Raw genomic sequence first — 21,466 nt, 5'->3', positions numbered from 1 at the left:
CAAAGTACAGCAGACACTACTTCTGTGTTGTACTAATATCATTCTTTATTCATTAATAGTGCCTCTGAATCTTCACACTAAAGGCAAGTTTCAAAATAGTGAATATGAGTGTGGTTATAGCGTTGCTGTCAGGTAGAAACCTTATCTTATTATTTTATTAGTTTTAGTGTTAGTTTTATACTACTGTTGTTTTCATACTTTGGGTTATTTCTTTGTCAGTTGCAGAAATCAAAAAGGTCAGAGTAGTGTTGTGTTGTGTACTAAAAACTCAACAAAAGATACCATTTAAAAAAAATTATCCAGTTACTGTTGAGTGTTGAACAAACAACAAGAAAAACGAAAACTAACAGCATTTTTTCTATAATTGTCTCCGCCAGGCCGTAAGGCATGGCGAGACGAAAACTAACAGCATTTTGTCTATAATTGTCTCCGTCAGGCCGTAATGCATGGCGAGAGAGTATGTTTTACCCCCTGTCCGTCTGTCCGTCTGTGTGTCCGTCCGTCCGTCATTCTGTTATTTTGTGGACAGCTAATCTCTGGCACCGTTGGCTTGATCGCAGCGAAACTGTGCACACACACTCCCTGGATGCCAGAGCAGAACCTCTGCCCCAAATTTTTCAAATGGGCCTTTTATAGCGCCACCAGGAGGCCGCTTTTTGCAAAACAAATTTTTTGACAGTACTCCTACAGATTTTATCCAAACATCACGCACATCAGTACACAGTATCTCTATAGTCATGTGATCAACACGGATCTGTCCAATTTCCCATATTCCATCCTGATTGGCTAAGGTTGGCTTCCAAAGTTTGCAGGATTGCTCCGTTTTCAACAAAATGCCTCAAATCATGAACGCAGTTTGCGATTTCCGTGAGATTTCACACATACATTCCCACTAGGCCGAGGAAGAAATGCCACTTGAACATTTTCAAATCAGCCTCATGGTGGCGCTATAAAAGGCCGATTTGTGTTTTTAACTATAACTGCACCGATCTGCGTGAAACTTTGCACGCACACTCCCTAGAGGCCAAGGAAAAACAACTGCCCTGCATTTTTCACATTTGCCTTTCATAGCGCCACCAGGAGGCTGACTTATGTAAAACACATTTTTTTTATATTAAGCCTTCAGAATGTATCAAAATTTCACGCAAATCGGTACACATGATCCCTATAGTCATATGATCAAGATGGATCTGTTTAATTTTTCATATTCCATCCTGATTGGCTAACATTGACATCTAAAGTTTGCAGGAGTGGCCCGTTTTGAACAAAATGCCACAAATCATGAATGCAGCGTCCGATTGCGTTGACACTTTGCACGCAGATTCGCACTACGTTGAAGAACAAATGCCACCCTTTTAACATTGCCCTATTATAGCGCCACCAGGAGGCCGATTTTGCAACACTTTTCTTTTTTACATTACTCCTACAAATTCAAACATCATGCAAATCGGTACCCATTGTCTCTATAGTCAAGTGATCAAGATGGTTCCATCCGATTTTTCATATCCCATCCTGATTGGCGAATTCCGAACATTGCTGCCCCACAATAACCTACCTGACCTGGCGGAGACCTGTGCTCCGTTTGTTTTAGTTAGTTTTGTAAACACACGATACAGTTTCAGTTTAGCTATTGTTTTCTTTAAAAAAAAAATATATATATATATATATATATATATATATATATATATATATATATATATATATATATATATATATATATATAGTCTTTTGTTAACTATAATAACCTTGGTCCAGACAACACCAACCTGAGGATGATCAAGGTGTGCGCCGGCCAGGCAGCTAGCTGCACCGTTCCAGCACCTCTTCACCAACCTCTCCCTGTGGCAGAAGAGGATGATGCCCCAATCTGGAACACCTCCTGCCAGTGATGTAAAGCAAGGGTTCCCAAACCGAAGTTCTGACATCACAGTCTCCAGTGTTAATTTTGTTGTAAGACTAAGACTAAAATTGTGTTATTTATAAGACTACTAGACTAAGCCTAAACAATTTCAGATGACTAAAATAGGACTAAAACTAAATAGTGTGTTATTCAAAAGACTAAGACTAAGACCAAATCAGAATTTGCTGTCAAAATTAACACTGCATTACTCCCGCTAACCCTGGGTCACGGAAGTATTTTTTCGATTGAAAATCACATAGGGAAATCTTAGCTTGTGTCATAATAAGAACTGTTTTCCAAAGCAGCACGTGACTATCTGTGTCGTTTATGCTATTGAGGCAGTGATGTCAGACTTCAGTGCTCTATATAAAGACCACTTAAACGAAGATACGGTTGAAAATGCGGCGGGTGCTCCTTTGCGTGATTAAGACAAATGTGTGTATGCTGTATGTATCATTAAGGCAATCGTTTTATAAATAATGTCATTTGCTCTGCCTCAGTCTCTTCTTCTCCTTGTTTAACCTCCACTCGGTTCTCTATCTCCGTCCCCTCTCTCCTCCTTTTCTTCCTCCATTGTTCAGCCCCTTTTCTGTGTTTTCCCGCTCTTTGTTGCTGCTACTCCCTCATTCCCTCTACTACAGCTCTGATGTTTCAATTGATGAATAAATGATTGCTTCTATTTTCACTCAGAGAGCGCCTGGTCAATATATATGAGCCATCCCTGCTCCCCTTGGAAGACTGAGAGAGATAGCAGCGGAGACGGAGAAGAAAGAAAGAGAAAGAAGAGGGGGATGGTCTGTGAACAAGGCCTCTGTGTGTATGTTATATATAGTGGTCTGTCAATCACAGTGAGTGAATATACAATAATTTTCATGTTTACGGACTTGACAGGTGCTTTAGCAGACACAGCAGTAGCACCATCAAACACGCATGCGCACAGGTTTGTATTTCTATACTTGTGAGGACATCAACGTTTTATAATGGCAATTATTTAATGCCATTTTTAAAATATTTTTTTGCCCTTAATTGACAGTAGTAGAGCGAGACAGGAAACAGGGAGAGAGAGAGACGGGGAATGACACGCAACGAAGGTCGTTGGGATCGGGATTCGAACCCGCGACAGATACGCTATCAGGCAAAATTAGAGCCTATACTGTATGTGGAATGCACCCAGACCGCTAGGCCAGCGGGCGCCCATGAATGCCATTTTTAAATGTTTTTTTTGCTATACGACACGGGCGCAACCCTAAACCTGCCTAATCCTATCCCTAAACATAAGCCTAATCCTATACATAAACATTAGCCTGGATCTTTACCTAATTGTAAGCCTAAATCTAAACTTTAATTCTTTATAAAACAACTATTTCTGTTGTGAGGACCAGGAACATTGTCCTCACAATGTATATTTGTATACGCACGCACGCACACACACGCACACGCACGCACACACACACACACACACACACACACAAACACACACACACCCTGAAGTCTGATGTTTGACATTGCGATTCACTTCATCACTTTTGCATGTCAGCATTCTGTCTCTGTTTCTTTTACCTCTGTGCAAGTAGCTTATTTACGTCGGACCTCAATAGATGCTCACTAATTACTTTTAAATCTGATGCTTTGCCCTCTAGATGCCAGAACTACTATAGTACTGTATGGCTGCACTCTCCTGGGAGTAGAGGATAGACGCAGTGAGAGCTCTGTCCTTATCCTCGGGTCAGTACAAGGTGCATCGTTACCCCAAGGACAACAGCACTTTGTGACAACAGCCCACAGCCAGCTTGGGTTCATCTTATGTGAATATGTATGGAGCCTAGAATGAATTAGAATTAATACACAGACACAAGTGATGAATGAATACAAACAAGCTTGTGTACACCAAATGGACCCATAAGGGTCCAATTAAAATGAACTGCCCGAGTTAAATTAACACTTTAACACCAGTGGTGGAAAGTAACTTAGTACATTTACTCAAGTACTGTATAATTATAATCTGAGTTCCCAGAAGTTTTCGCCCGCTCTCATACAAACGGGAGGGGCGAAGGGTTTGCCAGGTCTGTCCTGAGGCTTCCCCCGCCATCTGAACCAACTCACCACCAGATGGTGATCAGTTGACAGTTCAGCCCCTCTCTTCACCCTAGTGTAGAGAACTTACAGCCTCAGATCAGCTGATACGACTATAAAATCAATCATTGATCATTGGCCTAGGGTGCTCTGGTACCAAGTACACTTATGAGCATGCTTAACAATCAGATTTTGCTATAATATTCATAACATGACTGTTATGACCCCGAGGGACATATATGTATTTTCTCCGTGTGGTGTTGCCCTGTGTATGTCTTTGTCTTCCCTCATTGGTGTGTTTGTGAATGAGTGGTGAGGAGTCAGGAGTGACTGATTGAGTACCAGCTGGTGTGAATGATGAGTGGTGGCTGAGTGAGTGGCTAACTAGTACAGTAGGTGGAGCCAGGCTGGTGATTGAACTGTTTCTTAAAGGAGTAGTTCACCCAAAAAATTACTTATTTCCTATCAATTGCACACCCCATGAAGCTTTGAATTCATGGATTTGTTTTTGTTTTTGTTGCATTCCTAACTAACCGTGTGTATTTCCGTATTTCCGGTAGGAGACACAAAGAATCTACTTTGTGTCTCCTACCGGATACATTAGCCGGTAGGAGACGGGAATCAAATTATTAGCTAAGGAATGCAACAAAAACAAAAACAAATCCATGAATTCAAGGCTTCATGGGGTGTGCAAGTGCAATTGATAGAAAATAAGTCATTTTTTGAGTGAACTCCTCCTTTAAGATGCATTTTTTTGTGTTTGTCTCCGCCAGGCCAAAAGGCATGGCGACAGAGTATGTTTTGCACCCCGTCCGTCCATCCGTCCGTCCGTCCGTGTGTCTGTGTGTCCATCTGTCTGTGAGTAGCTAATCTCCGGCACCGTTGTCCCGGTCGCTGCGAAACTGTACACACACACTCCCTGGATGCCAATTCAGAACCTCTGCCCAAAATTTTCACATGGGCCTGTTATAGCGCCACCAGGAGGCCGATTTGTGCAAAATCCATTTTTTGATATTACTCCTAGTCTCCTACAGATTTTATCCAAACGTCATGCAAATTGGTACACAGTATCTCTATAGTCATGTGATCAACCTGATCTCTCCGATTTCCCAGATTCCATCCTCATTGGCTAAGGTTGGCTTCCAAAGTTTGCAGGATTGGTCCGTTTTGAACAAAATGCCTCAAATTATGAACGCAGCTTGCGATGTCCGTGAAATTTAACAAGCACATTCCCACTAGGCCGAGGAAGAAATGCCACCCTTTTCACATTCGCCTGTTATAGCGCCACCAGCAGGTCTAATTTAGAAAAACACATTTTTGGAACAAAATGCCTCAAATCATGAATGCAGTGTCCGATTGCCATGAAAGGCCTAAGAAGAAATGGCACCCTTTTCACATTGGCCTATTATAATGCCACCAGGAGGCCACAATAACCTACCTGACCTGGCGGACACCTTTTTCTAGTTTTTGAATGAATTCACATTGGGAAAGGGTGCTCTGTCTTATGGGCTAAGCACAAACTGAAATGTTTGCTTAATTGATTACTGCAAATGATTACCAGAAGAAGAACCTTTACGGGAATACTGTTTAGTCAGTCAAAAATAAACATCAAAATCAGAATGCACATGATCATGAAATACCTCAGTGATTGCAATTGAATTGTAGAGACAAATCTCACTGGATAATTCGTTTTTTTTTTATTGTGTTTGTTTACTTGGATAATATTCATAATGTATTATGAGCCAAAAATAAAGTCATGTGTGTTGAAACATTCCACTCTCTCAGCCAATCCAAACTGCTGACTTCATCATGGTTCACAACCTCTGTCTGTACCAGTCAGTCATATAAGGCAGTGTGTGGTTACTTCCACCTTTAATCCCTGCCTTGTGGAGGAGGGAATAGGACAGTTTCGTGTAAATCACTGAGCAATTATATTCCTTGTAAAGTCCACTGTTCTCACAGTTTAGAGTTTTAATGTGCAAAAATGCATGTGATAACGCAAAGCTGTCTCCTTTTCATATGGGTGCATACCCTGAACGTAGTGACTGCTGAAGGTAAGACCTTTCTCATTTCTAGATCAGAATAAATGTGTTGATTTTCCCCCTTTTTTTTTACTATTTAACATTTAACAGTCTGTTTTGTCATTAAAACTTAAACTTTCGAAATGTGTCAAATTGGCACACAATATGATTTTTGTTTCTTTTTTTATTGTTCAGATTGTAAACTTGCAGACTTTTTAAGCAGTGACCAATATGACTCAAATTTTGACACATCTGGTCTGGACGCGTCCTATCCCCCTGGAGCACAAGTAGGAGTGAGTTGTCATGCTGGCTTTGTGGGATCCTTCAAATTAATTTGCTTGTATAATGGCTGGAGTCCTCAAGGTTCTTATTGTAAACGTAAGTTAACCATCAATTCTACTATTTGTAAATAATATTATGAATAATAACTTGCTACTTTATCTGTGTCAAATGGAAAATGTGTTCAGGCTCAGGTGTGACTATTTAGCTATATATTTTTTAGATCATCTTGCTATCTATGTACAATATAGGCTCTGAATCTCTATTTTACACACCTCTACTGGTTAAAGAGATTGATTGATTGAATATTTTATTAGGCAAAACATTTAAAACAGCACAGTTACATTTAAAATACTTTGTCTAACAGGTCCGTTCATAAAAGTCCTTGCGGACTTGTTTCCAATGAGGGCCTTGGTATTCAATTTATAGGCAATGATGATATTACTGGATGTGAGAGAAAAATGTCATGTAACTTTTTTTAGTAATTTTTTAAAACCTTCAAAAGTGAGTTTTCATTGTGATACCGCTAAATCAGAGCTTACCACTACATCGGAACTTAACACGACAGCCTATTGGCTGTCATGTTAAGTGGTGAGATGGGTGGCACGCGAACACAGATTTTCAAGTGGGCCCTGAACTGATCCAGAAAAGAACCACTGATCTACACTGTGCCCCTGTCACCTAGTGTGTCCATATGATGGCAGGTGGCCAGTTATTAAGTTATACTTTATTATTGTCCTGAAGCAAACTTGCCCACTGCATTTGACCAATCCTATAGGAGCAGTAATGCACTCATGTCGTAACACCGGAAGTAAAAACATTCTCACAGTCACTCTAGAAGCACAGGAACAGGGACCAACTCTCGCTGTAATGTATGTCAGTACCTTGGTGAAGGACAAAGGCAGGAGGATGTATTGTATTCAAATTGAGACCGCTCACTCGATCAAGCTCCCAGATTATTTAATGAGTTACCACCACCATGACATTTGGAGCGTGCCACTCTCTCCCTCAGACTAACTTGGCTCCCTCACACATTTAAAGCACGCCACGCATGCTTTATGCATGGCTCATGGGGGGAGTGAAGCCGTTTCAAAACCACGTGACTTCCATAGGGAATGAATTGAAACGGCTTCACCCCCCCCCCCCCCCCCAAGAAGCATGCGTAAAGCATGCGTAAAGCATGCGTAAAGCATGCGTTGCTTGTTTCAACTGTGTGTACGAGGCCTAAGGAAACACTCACCCTTCAAATACTCACTGGGCAGGTCTCATGACACAGCACCGTACATTAACAGGCACATACAGTGATTATTTTCATTTTGTTATTATTATTTACACCGCAATTGTAACATTGCACCACATTAATGCAAAAGTATCATAAAAGAGCATGTGACAGTGTCTTACAAATACATTAAAATGCAAAGCATGCTAAATTCTGAGTTTGACTGTGTGTGGTGTACGCTGCCCTGATTTGTTGGCAAAGTCCACCCCAGCAATGGGAGAGAAATCTGCCTCCAAATGTTGCTGTGATTGTTTGGGCCAAAGTCCATCCCATCACTGGGGAAGTCTTTCACAAAGTATGGACACACAAGGTCCCGACAGGGGCATTGTGTAGACAGTGGCTCTAAACATATATATATATATATATATAATTATTATTTTTAAACCCCATGAAACATCCACCACCTTGCTCAAGGACACTTTAACACATACAGTAGACCAGGGGGAAAACCAGGGACCTTCTTTTTCGCAGGGAGCCTCTCTACCGATTGAGCTACGGCCACCCTATTAAACTGATGATCAGATTCTTTGATATACAAAAACTGCACTAACTCATCTGTCTTTTGTTTTCAGCCAAATCATGTGGTCACCCTGGCGATGCTGATTTTGCAGAGTTCAGTCTGGTGAAGGGAGATGATTTTGTCTTTGGGGCAGAAGTTCAGTACACGTGCCAAAGCGGGTAGGCTACCACTGATTTGCCCTATTGCTTAATATGCATCTTTCTGTTTCTACATCTCATCATTCACATTGTATTTTATGTGACTTTAACCACTAAAGCCCTATTTTATACTTTACTATAAGGTTTACAAGCTCACAACGCATTGCAATGCGATGAAGTTTCCAATCCGCACAATAAAAAGAGAAACAAATCATATTGTGTGCCAATTTGGCATATTTCTACAGTTTTAAAAACAAGCACACAAAACAAACATTTCAAAATGGCAGATCTATAAGCTCACAATGCATCACATTGCGATGAGTTGTGAGCTTGTAGATTTTTTAAATGCTTGAAAATGGTTGAACATTTTCAACGATAATGACATTAAGAATGTCTTTATGTTCACTTCAGTTACCAAATGGTCAGCAGGCTCAGTAGTCGCCGCTGCATGATAAACGGGTGGAGTGGTTTCATGCCAGTCTGTGAAGGTAAGAGCTTATTAGTATGTATTCATCCATTACATCTCCTATAGCGTGTTTGTCATCAATTTCCATCCAAGAATAAGGGAATAGGACAGACCTGTGTAAATCACTGAGCAATCATTTCCACTGTACTCACAGTTTAGAGTTTTGATGTGCAAAAATGCATGTGATAACGCAAAGCTGTCTCCTTTTCATATGGGTGCATACCCTGAACGTAGTGACTGCTGAAGGTAAGACCTTTCTCTAAATCAGAATAAATGTGTTGATTTTGTATTTTTTTATTTTTTTATTTTTCTATTTTATATTCAATATTCTGTTTTGTCATTAAAACTGTAGAAATGTGTAAAATGTGCACACAATAGATTTATATTTCTCTTTTTATTGTTCAGATTGTAAACTTGCAGACTTTTTAAGCAGTTCCTATTATGACTCAAATTTGGACACATCTGGTCTGGACGCGTCCTATCCCCCTGGAGCACTAGTCAGAGTGAGTTGTCATGCTGGCTTTGTGGGATTCTTCAAATTAAGGTGCTTTCTTGATGGCTGGTATCATCATCAAGATTCTAAATGTGAAGGTAAGTTACCATCAATTGTACTATTTGGAAAATATATTATGAATAACACTTGCTGCTATATCTGTGTCAAATGGAAAATGTGTTAAATCTAGGGTCAGGTGTGACAACACTAAATATTTGTGTCATCTCCTATCTGTAGCAATCGTATTGTGGTCGCTTTTTAATCACTTTTTAAGTGACCTGTACCTAAGATAGCATTGATTGCGGGCACACAATGCGCCACACCGCACCTAATTTTAAGGCCAACATTCCAATGGCCGATCCAAAAATGAGCACAAGTACATTTGATAATACGGGCAGCGTGGGCTGCCTGTATTAACGTGTGTATGTCTGTCTGTTTACGTGTGTATGTCTGTCTGTTTCTGTGTGTGTGTGTCTCTCTCTCTCTCTCTCTCTCTCTCTCTCTCTCTCTCTCTCTCTCTCTCTCTCACAAGGCAGCTCCATAGTCCATGTGATTTGTCCACGTTTCCAGACATGCTGAGTGTAGCCATATTTGTATAGCTGGTTAACTGTCTTTCATGTTTTTTTGTGCGATGTCTTAGATGTGACCTGCCCCCAACCGCCTGCAGATGGAGAGATTGATATTCAAGATCTGCCAGTAAACAATGGCCCTATACACGTTAACCACACTATAACATTCAGCTGCTCCCCTCCTAAACGACTGAATGGTATATCGGAGCTGACATGTGAAGGAACTGGACAGTGGAACGAGGCATTCCCTTTTTGTGAAGGTACAGTATAGTCTTAGCAATAAAGCAATAGTGATAGACAAATGTGCCTGAGTTATCAGGCAATGGTAGGAGGCACCAAATTTGCACTAGGCTCTCCCACTCGTTGATCATTATAATAGTGAAATCATCATATTCAATCACAAATCAAATTTCACTTAAATGTTTGCCAAATACTGCATCCCTCTCCAACTTAATGTTGTATAGTCTCACCTGTGGAGTTTGACAATGAATACTACAGGCCCCATTTAGACAATGTGTAACGCGCAGTGAGTGGCACATGGTCGAAAATGCAACATGCAAATCTGTGTCCGGCTCCAGTTTACTAGTTAAACAGCACGTTATCTGGGCACAAATGTAAGATGCGAAGCTGAAAGGGGTTGCATTTAATCTCTGAATTAATCATGGTGTGTTCTGGGCATAACATAAATTTGATGTCGTGTCCCATTAATCTTAACCATATAGTTATTGACCGGGGTCCTCCAGGGCTGTATACATGGCCCGCTCTTATATCTCGTTCAATATTTTTTATTGATTTTTGAGGAAGTACATACAAGACACAATACAAGACACATAAGACAACATACACAAAAATATATATATATATATAATATATATATCTTATGTCTTATATAGCTTATATATATCTTATAGCTCCGGATCACCTCTTCTCTTCCGTACTGTTCGTATACTGTAAATACATTCTTTTTTTTATTGATGACTATTTCCCCCAAAACAGTTGCTTGTGAAGTTCCACAACTGCCTGCCAATTTGCACATAACAAACCAACCCCAAACCTCACTATTATGGAAAGGCGATGAGTTACAGTTTCGGTGCTCCGGTATACTGTATCTTCAAGGGAGTGAACACATCGAATGTCTAGCAGATGGAAACTGGAGTGATAAAGTTCCAATTTGTTCAGGTAAAATCTGTTCTTTTGATATCTGGTCTCATCACTGTTTGTCTGGTTGGAAAACATAGTGTCTGTCTGTCTGTCTGTCTGTCTGTCTGTGTGTGCGTGCGTGCGTGTGTGCTCAAACCAGGAAGAACTTCACCAAAAGAACGTGTATATTGAACGTGTTTCTTGCTTTGCTAAACCCAAAGTACTGTAACAGTAAAAAGTATGTTTTTGCACATATGTCCTCATACTGTAGAAACCAACAGCTGTGGAGCACCACCACATCTTGACGACGGAGACGTCAAAGACACGCCAAGACCCGAGTATAACTACGGTGAGATCGTTGAATATGTCTGCCAGAGCCTCTACATCATTGAAGGTGGATCTCGTACCTGCCAGAATGGTCAATGGGTTGGAGATGTGAAATGCCTCAGTAAGTCACTATTCTTTCTTTAAAAATGTTGGAATCTGTTGTTACGTTTTGTATATTCAAAGATTATATTTATTTCAATAAGGAATTATGGAGCTACCATAGATGCCTATTCATACTGTAATGTTGAAAAATTACAAACTATTTGCCACGTGATTTTCAAGCAGCTCGTCAAGCATAAATTTGTATCTCTCTTGTCTTTAATCCGTTACAGAACCCTGCACTGTGGATGAGGAAGATATGAACCGGAACAATATTCAATCCAGACATTCACATGAACATAAATTGTATCTAGAACATAATATACACGTTACATTTATTTGTAAATTCCGTGGCCAGACCAGTAACATTGCTCTGCGTCAGAGGTGTATTGATGGTTCGATAACACTGCCTTCTTGTTCAAGTTAGAATATGGAGATAAGAGGTTTTTCCCCGACAGCAATTAAATGAATACGTAATAATTTGACAAATCATGTTGTAACATCATAAACCTGGACTCTCTGCAGTGCCCTCACCTGCAGCAATCTGAATAAAACATGGTCTCTTATTCTCAACTCTTTTTGTCTCTGTCCAAAATGAAAGGAAAATACCTAAATTAATTGTCATAGTTGATATCCATTGCACTTTCCCAAGACGTACTGGTTTAAAAAGCCATGTGATATCCTGCACACTGCTCTTGCCAAGAATTACATTTATTAATACTAACTTTTTGATCTGGCTGGATATTTGTCATAGTAAATAAATATGATCAACAATGCTACAGCCTTTAATCAATTCATATAGACAACACGTGGTGTAATATTAGGTTAACCAGGTTAATTTAATTGTTACATTTAATTGTTACAGTACACCCCTTTTCACCATGCATTAAGGAAGGCAATAGCTGTGGCCCTCTGTCTCAACTGACTGATTATGACCCAGACCCAGAGTCCCCAGTAAAGTTTGTGTAGCCTACATCTCAAGTAAATATATATTTTTTGCTTGATGGTTTGTCTATTGTATATTCCTACCATACATTTTATTATCAGCCTCTTGAATGATTAAATGAGTCTTTAGAAAAAGCTACCACCATACTATTGTATAGGCTATAGTCAATAGAAATCACAAACACATACACACACACTATTATAATCTATTAATAGTCAGGTTTTAAAGAACCCATTGCTTCAGTTATTGGAACAGAATGTAACCAATTAGTTGGACAACTTTTTACCTCATGCTGTACTTTATAACAACACCTTGCTGTTTTGCCTCCTGCTGCTCATCAATGTCATTTCATATGCATGGTAATGCACAAGATACAAATGTTGTATTTATCACACACTGAAGATAGATTGTTTGAAACAACTCTTTCTGGTATATGACCCTGCTTGCCCTCCGTGCCCCCTCCACCTCCATTTCTTCATTGTCTCCGCCAGGCCGAAAGGCATGGCGAGAGAGTATGTTTTACCCTCCGTCCGTCCGTCCGTCCGTCCGTGTGTCCGTCCGTCCGTCCTGTCTGTGTGTTACCACCAAATCTCCGGCACCGTTGGCCCGGTCGCTGCGAAACTGTGCACACACACTCCCTGGATGCCAATTCAGAACCTCTGCCTCAAATTTTTCACATGGGCCTGTTATAGCGCCACCAGGAGGCCGATTTGTGCACAACCCATTTTTTTCCCATTACTCCTACAGTTTTTAACCAAACCTCATGCAAATCGGTACACAGTATCTCTATAGTCACGTGATCAACCCTGATCTGTCCGATTTCCCATATTCCATCCTCATTGGCTAAGGTTACCATCCAAAGTTTGCAGGATTGGTCCGTTTTGAACAAACTGCCTCAAATCATGAACGCAGCTTGCCATTTCCATAAAATTGCACACGCACATTCCCACTAGGCCGAGGAAGAAATGGCACTTAAAAGTTTTCACATCAGCCTCATGGTGGCGCTATAACAGGCCGATTTGCATTTTTAACTATAACTGCACCGATCTGCGTGAAACTTTGCACGCCTACTCCCTAGAGACCAAGGAAAAACATCTGCACTGCATTTTTTACATCTGCTTTTTACAGCGCCACCAGGAGGCCGACTTATGTCAAATACATTTTTGGATATTAATCCTTCAGATTTTATCCAAACATCACGCAAATCGGTACACAGTATCTCTATAGTCATGTGATCAAGACGCATCTGTCCGATATTTCATATTCCATCCTGATTGGCTAAGGTTGACTTCCAAAGTTTGCAGGATTGGTCCGTTTTGAACAAAATGTCTCAAATCATGAACGCGGCGTGCGATTTCCGTGAAAATTTGCACGCACATTCCCACTAGGCCGAGGAAGAAATGCCACACTTTTCACATTGGCCTATTATAGCGCCACCAGGAGGCCACAATAACTTACCTGACCTGGCGGAGACCTGTGCTCCGAGGAGCACTTTTTCTAGTTATTATTATTATTATTATTGTTCTGAATAAACATAAAAATGCATGACCGTCTGTCTAGGATTCTGTGTAATAAAGCTATGCACGATTATGCATTATGTGAATTCATATTTTGAATAAGAGCTTGGTGAAAAGAAAAACATCCTTCAACTCGTTAAAACCGGATAAGCATCTGTGTCATTTTAACGATTTTATCGTTGGCTATTACAAAATAACAGATATACAAGCTCACAGCGTGTCACTTCGTGCCACGCTGTGAGCTTGTACATCTGCTATTATTGAACATTTTTGAAATTTTTATATATCTTTTATTAACACAAATCTTCTATTCTGGTGGTCCCTGGCACAAAACATTTTCAGATGGGGGGTCCACGTCCAAATACATATAATTATGGGGGTCCTTGGCACGAACATGTTTGAGAACTATAGGGTTAATAGTTCCTGGCAACACAACATGTTTACTATATTTAATGAACGTCCTTACTGGAAACTAGCTGCTGTGTTTGGAATGTGAACTGACAGAGGATTCCTGTAGACTGACAGTAAACAGGATAGACAGCTCATCATGTTGTAAATCGACTATTTTTCGGCAAAAATACAAGTACAGACCCCTGGGGAACTCCGGTCAACCAAGTATATACAGTAGGGTTTAAATGGTTATAAAGAAAACATCACATGGATGTACCTGGGACGTATCATCAGTGTTGTAGCCTGGGGTCATCGGGTGTTTCGGGTCTCGCAACAACATCGCCCAGGTGACCCAGCCGGGGTTGATCTAGCCCCGACTTACGTCCCAGTAGCTACCCACGGTCAGTCCTCTTAGGCAGAGACAGGGCCACTCAAAGAACGTATAGATATTTACTTTGACATTTTTAAAATCAAAACACAGTGCCAGAACCGGCTTTGTTTTAACCAAAAAAAATCAAGCTTGTGGATCGGGTACTTTCGATGGTTTTGTGTGATGATCAGAGTGTAGAAGAGAGAGTTGCGTCACGCTTTGATCTCACCGCAAAGCAGGATGTTGCCTCCTGTAGTTCCAAACAGGAACTTCCTCATTGAGATAGAAACAGAACTTCCGCATTCCATTCTTACGATGGGAGTCAACGCTAGTGTCGTCACTCTCATAGTTATATCACGCTGAGCAGGGGCGGCCTTAGTGATCTGGGGGCCCGTTTCAAGAGCTAATATGTGGCCCCCTATGCACCCCCCCAGCCCCAGAAAAAAAAAATTATATAAAATAATATATAATAAATAATATATATAATATAAAATATATATATAATATATAATAATGATATATATAATATATATATATTATTATATATATTATATATTATTATGTATAATAATAATATATTATAATAAATAATATAATATAAAAACAGTTTATTTTATAAAATAATAATAATAATATTTGAAAAAATATATATAATAACTGCTTGATACCACTGCAATTTATCCACCACACACACCTTATATAATTATGTAATGCACCGTATGTATATTTATTATGTATGTTTTTCTGTTTCTTCCTTTCCATATCTCTTTACAGCTTTCTTAAAACTGCAATGATGGGGTTTGTGCAACAAGTAATTTCACCCACTTGTACCATCATTTTTTTTTCTTTTTTACTGAACACACCAATTATGTTCGTATAGAGAGACTCTGGACAAAGCTGGATGTACGGCGGTGGAATCTAACCCACAACTGGGATCTTTAAGTGAGCTAGGGTTGATGTGTGGATGTACTCAGATTCTCCCTCAGATGTCTCTGCTACAACAGGGAATGACGACACTCTTTATATTGTCACTCACTGATAGTATTGCTGTTCTGATGTGGTTCTAGAAATTAAACATGGCAAATATGTATATTCATTATATGACATTAAGTAAAACATTATTACAATAAACTAAAAATCATTCCCACAATAGGAATGAAGTAGCTGTATACTATTGACCCTGTGCCTGTGGTGTAAAGTAACTAAGTACATGTACTCAAGTACTGTGCTTAAGTACACTTTTGAGGAATGTTTACTTAAATGTTTACTGGAGTATTTACCATTTTCAGTACTTTTACTTCTCAGAGGCAAATATTGTACTTTTACTCCACTACAATTATTTGAAAACTTTAGTTACCAGTTACTTTGCAGATATAAATGATTACATTATAAAACATACATGAACCACTTTAGCCCTATTTTATACATAGGCTATTTTCAAATATTTTAGTACTTTTACTTTTGGTACTTTAAGTACATTTTGACACCAATACTTTTGTACTTATACTCAAGTAAATTTTGAGTACTTTTTCCACCACTGCCCTGTGCATATTTGTAACAGCAAGCTTATTCTGTAAAGGAGTCTCTCTGCATAACATACACTCTAAACACTTAGACCCTCTATATACTTATAAAACAAGCTACAATACAAAAGTATGGTAGTTATAATATGCTGTTCTTCTAAGCATAATAATGTAATTTGACCAACACGGAAAATACTTCATAAACCTTGTTATAAGTTGTTATGTATCATTATAAACATTAGTGTTATGAAGCCTTATAATGCATTGTAAATGTGATTATAAAGATAGACCCGACCTTTAAGTAAAGCATTACACAATACACCTTGCTTTGTCTTTGCATGCATCTCTTTATTCATGACGATGTTCACAACATCTTGGATTATGTATTCATTTAAAAGCCCTGACAGGTCACCACTGTAATAATATGTGATACAATACAGATATCTACTGTATGAGTTTAGGATTAAACAGAGTCCCAAAGAGAGAAAAAACCCAAATTAAAACCATGAAAAAGAGTAAATATTGCATCATGCCTTTTATACCACGGCTGTGCTTTTCTAAAATACATGCATGTGAACCTAAACATGTTTAAGGAACACGTCTGATCTTCATCGCTACAGCCTTCAGGGAGTATTTAGTACCCTTCCAGTCCTTCCAGTATACACCTATGTAGGCGTTAGGCGTCTTTCCCCAAAGGTAAACACCGTTGGGATTAGCATAGTCACAGGACTTGTACCAAAATGCACCGCAACGATCAATTGCACAGTTCGCGCTCCACGTGTCCTGATCTTTGTCAAAGGTTGAGAATTTCATTCCATTGCTATAGGTCAGTGAGTCTCCTGCTCCTCCATCCTGGAAGCCATCAACCTGCAGCTTGTAGCCATCAGCCTCAGAACCCACAGAGAAAGAGGAGTAAGAGGCAAACGCTGTGTTTCCCTCAAAGTCTTCCATGTCCACCCTCAGCTGATACTTTGTGTCCTTGGTAAGGAGATGTATGTTCTCCAGTCCCAGCCAGTACTCGCCTGATGCGTCTCCAAACCCAGCTCGGTACTCTGCCCAGGGTCTGTAGAAGTTCACAGTGCCGTCCACTCTTCTCTGGATGACTGTCCACTTCCCTCCATCTGTGTCCATTTCACAGTAGACCTTGGCAGGTGGAGTAGTGGGGAAGATGGTGTACACACCACTCGCTGTGGAGACTTTTTTGTAGATTTCGTCACAGTCCAGAACCAGGTCGTGATCATCATTGTTGTAGATTTCCTCACAGTCCAGATCAGGGGCGTGCTGGGACCAAAATTCAGCTCTGGGATTTACACATTTGTACATAAATGGCGCGGCCGTTCTGGAATTTTCCCGAATTTCCCAGTGGCCAGCTGAGTGGACTGTTACAGCCAGAAACAGAACTGCAGCAACAAGTATCATCTTGAAGTCTTTGAGTTGTAGCTTGTTGTTCAGATCAAAGGACGTCTGAGTGTGTTGAGTGTGTGTTCAGCTCCAGTAGAAGGTTCAATGCAGTCTGTGTGTGAGAATCTTCTCTTATAGTTAAGAATGGTGACGTATTGACACCAAAGAGATCGTATGATAGATAAAGGTACTCTGTCACCAGACCAGTCTGACCTGCCTATACATTTTAGTTACATAGTACACACACACGCACGCACGCACGCACGCACGCGCACGCACACACACACACACACACACACACACACACACACACACACACACACACACACACACACACACACACACACACACACACACACACACACACACACACACACCAACCAACCACATTATTCAAAGCATGCACTGCTCAAGGTGCGGCCATAGTTGAATGATTATAGAGCCCGCCTTGGAACCCAGAGGTCACAGGTTCAATTCCAGGCCCTGCAGCAATGTGTCAAAGTGTCCCTGAGAAAGATACATGACCCCCAACTGCTCCCCGAGACACTGCCCCCTAGTGCCCACTGCTCCTGTCACTAAGGATGGGTTAAATGCAGATACTGGTGTTTTCCAAAATATCCAGTGACAAATACCACAAAGGTGTGTGGACTACATTATTATTATTATTATTATTATTATTATTACACTAACAGGTTGGGTTGTCATGATATTCTTATGTCAAAATATGAATTGCACGACTAATGTTTATGTTATATTGGTCAGTTTATTTTATTTTTATCTTGGTGTTGCTGTGTTTATTAACCATGAAATATGGACTGCAACTTATGTTAATTATCAATAAGGCAATCTCAATCAACAAACAAAATAAAAGTAAGGCAGACTGCCACATGCAGTGCCAGGTTTGGATGTGCTTGCAGTTTTTGGAGCCTGATCACCCTACGTCCTACAAATGGGCCTTGAGCTTGTTTGGAGGTCCTAGCAGGGGAGTGGAGCTACTATCACCGATGAGCGCCAGGGAGAAGGTCCTCTGACACCGAGCGCGGAGCTTCGGGAGTGGACACACATGGAGCGGAGAGGGAGGAAGGGGACACCCGCCTAACCAGCCAGATCAGCCGAATCAACCCAGACAGATGCCGCCGCAGATCACCCTCACATCCAAAAGTAATCACTGATCTTCCAGGTATATCTGCCTTTCAATTTTCCCATCCCTATCATTCACGGTTTTATTGTCCATTTAAAAATGTATACATTGAGTAGCTATATTCATGCATTGCATTGTCCATCTCACATACAAAGTTAAATGTAGTTCTATATCCTAATAATTTTTCTTTTAAACAGTAACTTGGTTTAACAGCAGTTTTTCCCATAATACATTGTTGACATGTAAATTGGTCTCTTTTGATTGGTTCCCACCAGATGGCCAGCCTACCCCCACCCCTCCTCCAAACACACACACGCACGCACGCACGCACACACACACACACACACACACACACACACACACACACACACACACACACACACCACACACACACACACACACACACACACACACGCACTAGGGGGCGAAAACATGATGAGTGTGGAGACATAGCTGCATGGAAGATTTTCATTTAATATATATGATTTGATCTGAAATATATGAATCTCTGCTTACTTTTTTGTGTTTGTTCGTTTCCTTCTTTTTATTTAAGTTAATTATTTTCACTGGTATTGTGGTATTCTTATGTCAAAATATGAATTGCATGACTAATGTTTCTGTTATACCGTTCTTTCTTTTATTTTTCTCTTGGTGGTGCGGTGTTTATTAACCATGAAATAGTGGACTGTAACTTATGTTAATTATCAATAAGGCAATCTCAATCAACAAACAAGATAAAAGTAAGGCAGACTGCCACATGCAGTGCCATATCTAGATGTGCTTGACCTCCCTATGTACTGCAAATGAGCCTTGAAATTGATTGGAGCTCCTATTAGGGGAGCGGAGCTACTATCAACGCTGAGTGCCAGGGGGCATGTCCACTGCCCGTTGACCAGTGGACACTGGGACTCAGAATGGGAGCGTAGAATGGGGCACCCGCCTACCCGTCAGATCAGCCGAATCAACCCTGCCAGATGCCTCCACAGATAGACCTCACATCTACTAGGTAAAGCCGATTCTTCAGCTATATGATCCTCTCAATTTTTCCAACCCTATTATTCACGGTTTTATTGTCCATTTCAAAATGTATACATTGAGTAGCTATATTCATGCATTGTATTGACCATCTCACATACACAGTAAAATGTATAGTTCTACATCCTAATCGTTTTTCTTTTAAACAGTCAAATTGTTTAACAGCATTTTGTCCCATAATGCATTGTTGAAATGTAAATTGGTCTTTTTTGATTGGTTCTGTTGCGTGTGGCCATGCCATCATCCTTAATCAATCACTAACCCCCACTGTCTCTCCTCTCACTCAGGCTGGCACACCTGCAGCTGATCTGGGATTGCTGCCACGGCACCCCAATTACAAGCCACTATAAAAGCCAGCCAGATTCAGTTGCCCTTCAAACATGGACCCAGCAACAGCTCAGAACCCATATTGTTGGTTATTCTGGCTAAAAACCCTTTTCTTAAAGGGATATTTCACTTTCAAAAAAACTTTTGGTGATTTTATCATCTACTCAAGCCTTGGTGAGCCCCCCAGACAGTTTTTAAGTTGCTCGATTCAGTATTTAGATATTTGATATTCATTTTATCAGACACGCCCCCTTTTTCCTATACAAACCCATTGTAACTTCAAACTCCATTTTAACCATGTTAGATTCATAAAAAACACCCGTCCTTGGTTCTGGTGACTCACCCTGCCCTCCTAATGCGTGAGGGGGCCGTGTTTTTCCGAGATTTTTTTTAATTTATTTTATTTAAATTTTTTATTGTATTTTATTTTTTTCATTTAAAAAAAAATAGGGAAAAAATGAAAAAAGTAATTGAATTACCTTAGTTTGGCCTGGAGATAGCTGGTGGTTCTCTCTTCTTCTTTTTTTAGGTCAGTAGAACTTATAGGCCCACATTTCTTATTTTTGAATCACATTTACGTTGGCAATGTAAACATGTAAACATTCTGTTTCATTTCATGTGAGGATGCATGTTTGTCTGGATAGAAATGAACAAATACTCCAAACTGGAGAAAGTTTGACTGGAAATATGTACTTTAGAACTCAAGCCATAATGGCTAAATGGAACATGTTCAGGATTATGTTGGAGAGGTTGTGGCCACCAAGGAGATATTACTATGGGTTTGTCCAAATTTGCAAAGGTACTGGCAGGATGTTAAAAAGGGAAATAGTACTTATTTTGGAACTGAAATTATGTCTAGATCCAAAGTTATTTATTTTAGGTATCCATGTTTTAAATGATATAGGGAAAAAGAAAATCTATCTATTAAGGACCTTACTCTTAATAGCTAAAACAGCTATTACAATTTCATGGTTGCTGCCACAACCACCAAACATAAAACAATGGAAGTGAATTGAGGTGTTTCCTATGGAAAAGATTACAGACAGAATATAGTTGAAAATGGACATATGTGGATACTATGGACCTATGGATAGCCTACGAGCTATGTCAAAAACAAAGAGCGAAAATATATATCATTGATATTGTTATATTTGTGTTTCATTGTTGTTTATTCGTTTCCTTCTTTTTACTTAAGTTAATCATTTCTACTGGTATTGTTCTGTATTTGTATGATGATTATTATTATTACACTAACAGGTTGGGTTGTCATGATGTTCTTATGTCAAAATATGAATTGCATGACTAATGTTTATGTTATATTGGTCAGTTTATTTTATTTTTCTCTTGGTGTTGCTGTGTTTATTAACCATGAAATATGGACTGTAACTTATGTTAATTATCAATAAGGCAATCTCAATCAACAAACAAAATAAAAGTAAGGCAGACTGCCACATGCAGTGCCAGGTTTGGATGTGCTTGCAGTTTTTGGAGCCTGATCACCCTACGTCCTACA

The 21,466-nt window shown here is 39.9% G+C and overlaps 1 protein-coding gene across 1 annotated transcript; it reads right to left on the bottom strand.

Moving 5' to 3' along the window:
- Positions 1-16,376: 16,376 nt before the first annotated feature.
- Positions 16,377-21,223, bottom strand: LOC308086831 (microfibril-associated glycoprotein 4-like; the record flags this gene model as incomplete). Its single annotated transcript, XM_080430476.1, has 3 exons — positions 16,377-17,349; positions 18,398-18,495; positions 21,209-21,223. The coding sequence occupies 3 exons, from the start codon at positions 21,221-21,223 to the stop codon at positions 16,638-16,640; spliced, it is 825 nt and encodes a 274-aa protein (XP_080286602.1). The 3' UTR covers positions 16,377-16,637.
- Between the last annotated feature and the right edge of the window lie 243 nt (positions 21,224-21,466).

This window comes from Gymnoscopelus braueri (assembly GCF_963280865.1).
Source record: "Gymnoscopelus braueri genome assembly, chromosome: 6".
NCBI classification, from domain to species: Eukaryota; Metazoa; Chordata; class Actinopteri; order Myctophiformes; family Myctophidae; genus Gymnoscopelus; species Gymnoscopelus braueri.
Note: the sequence above shows the minus strand (reverse complement) of the source record. Positions and strands in the feature narration are given on the sequence as shown.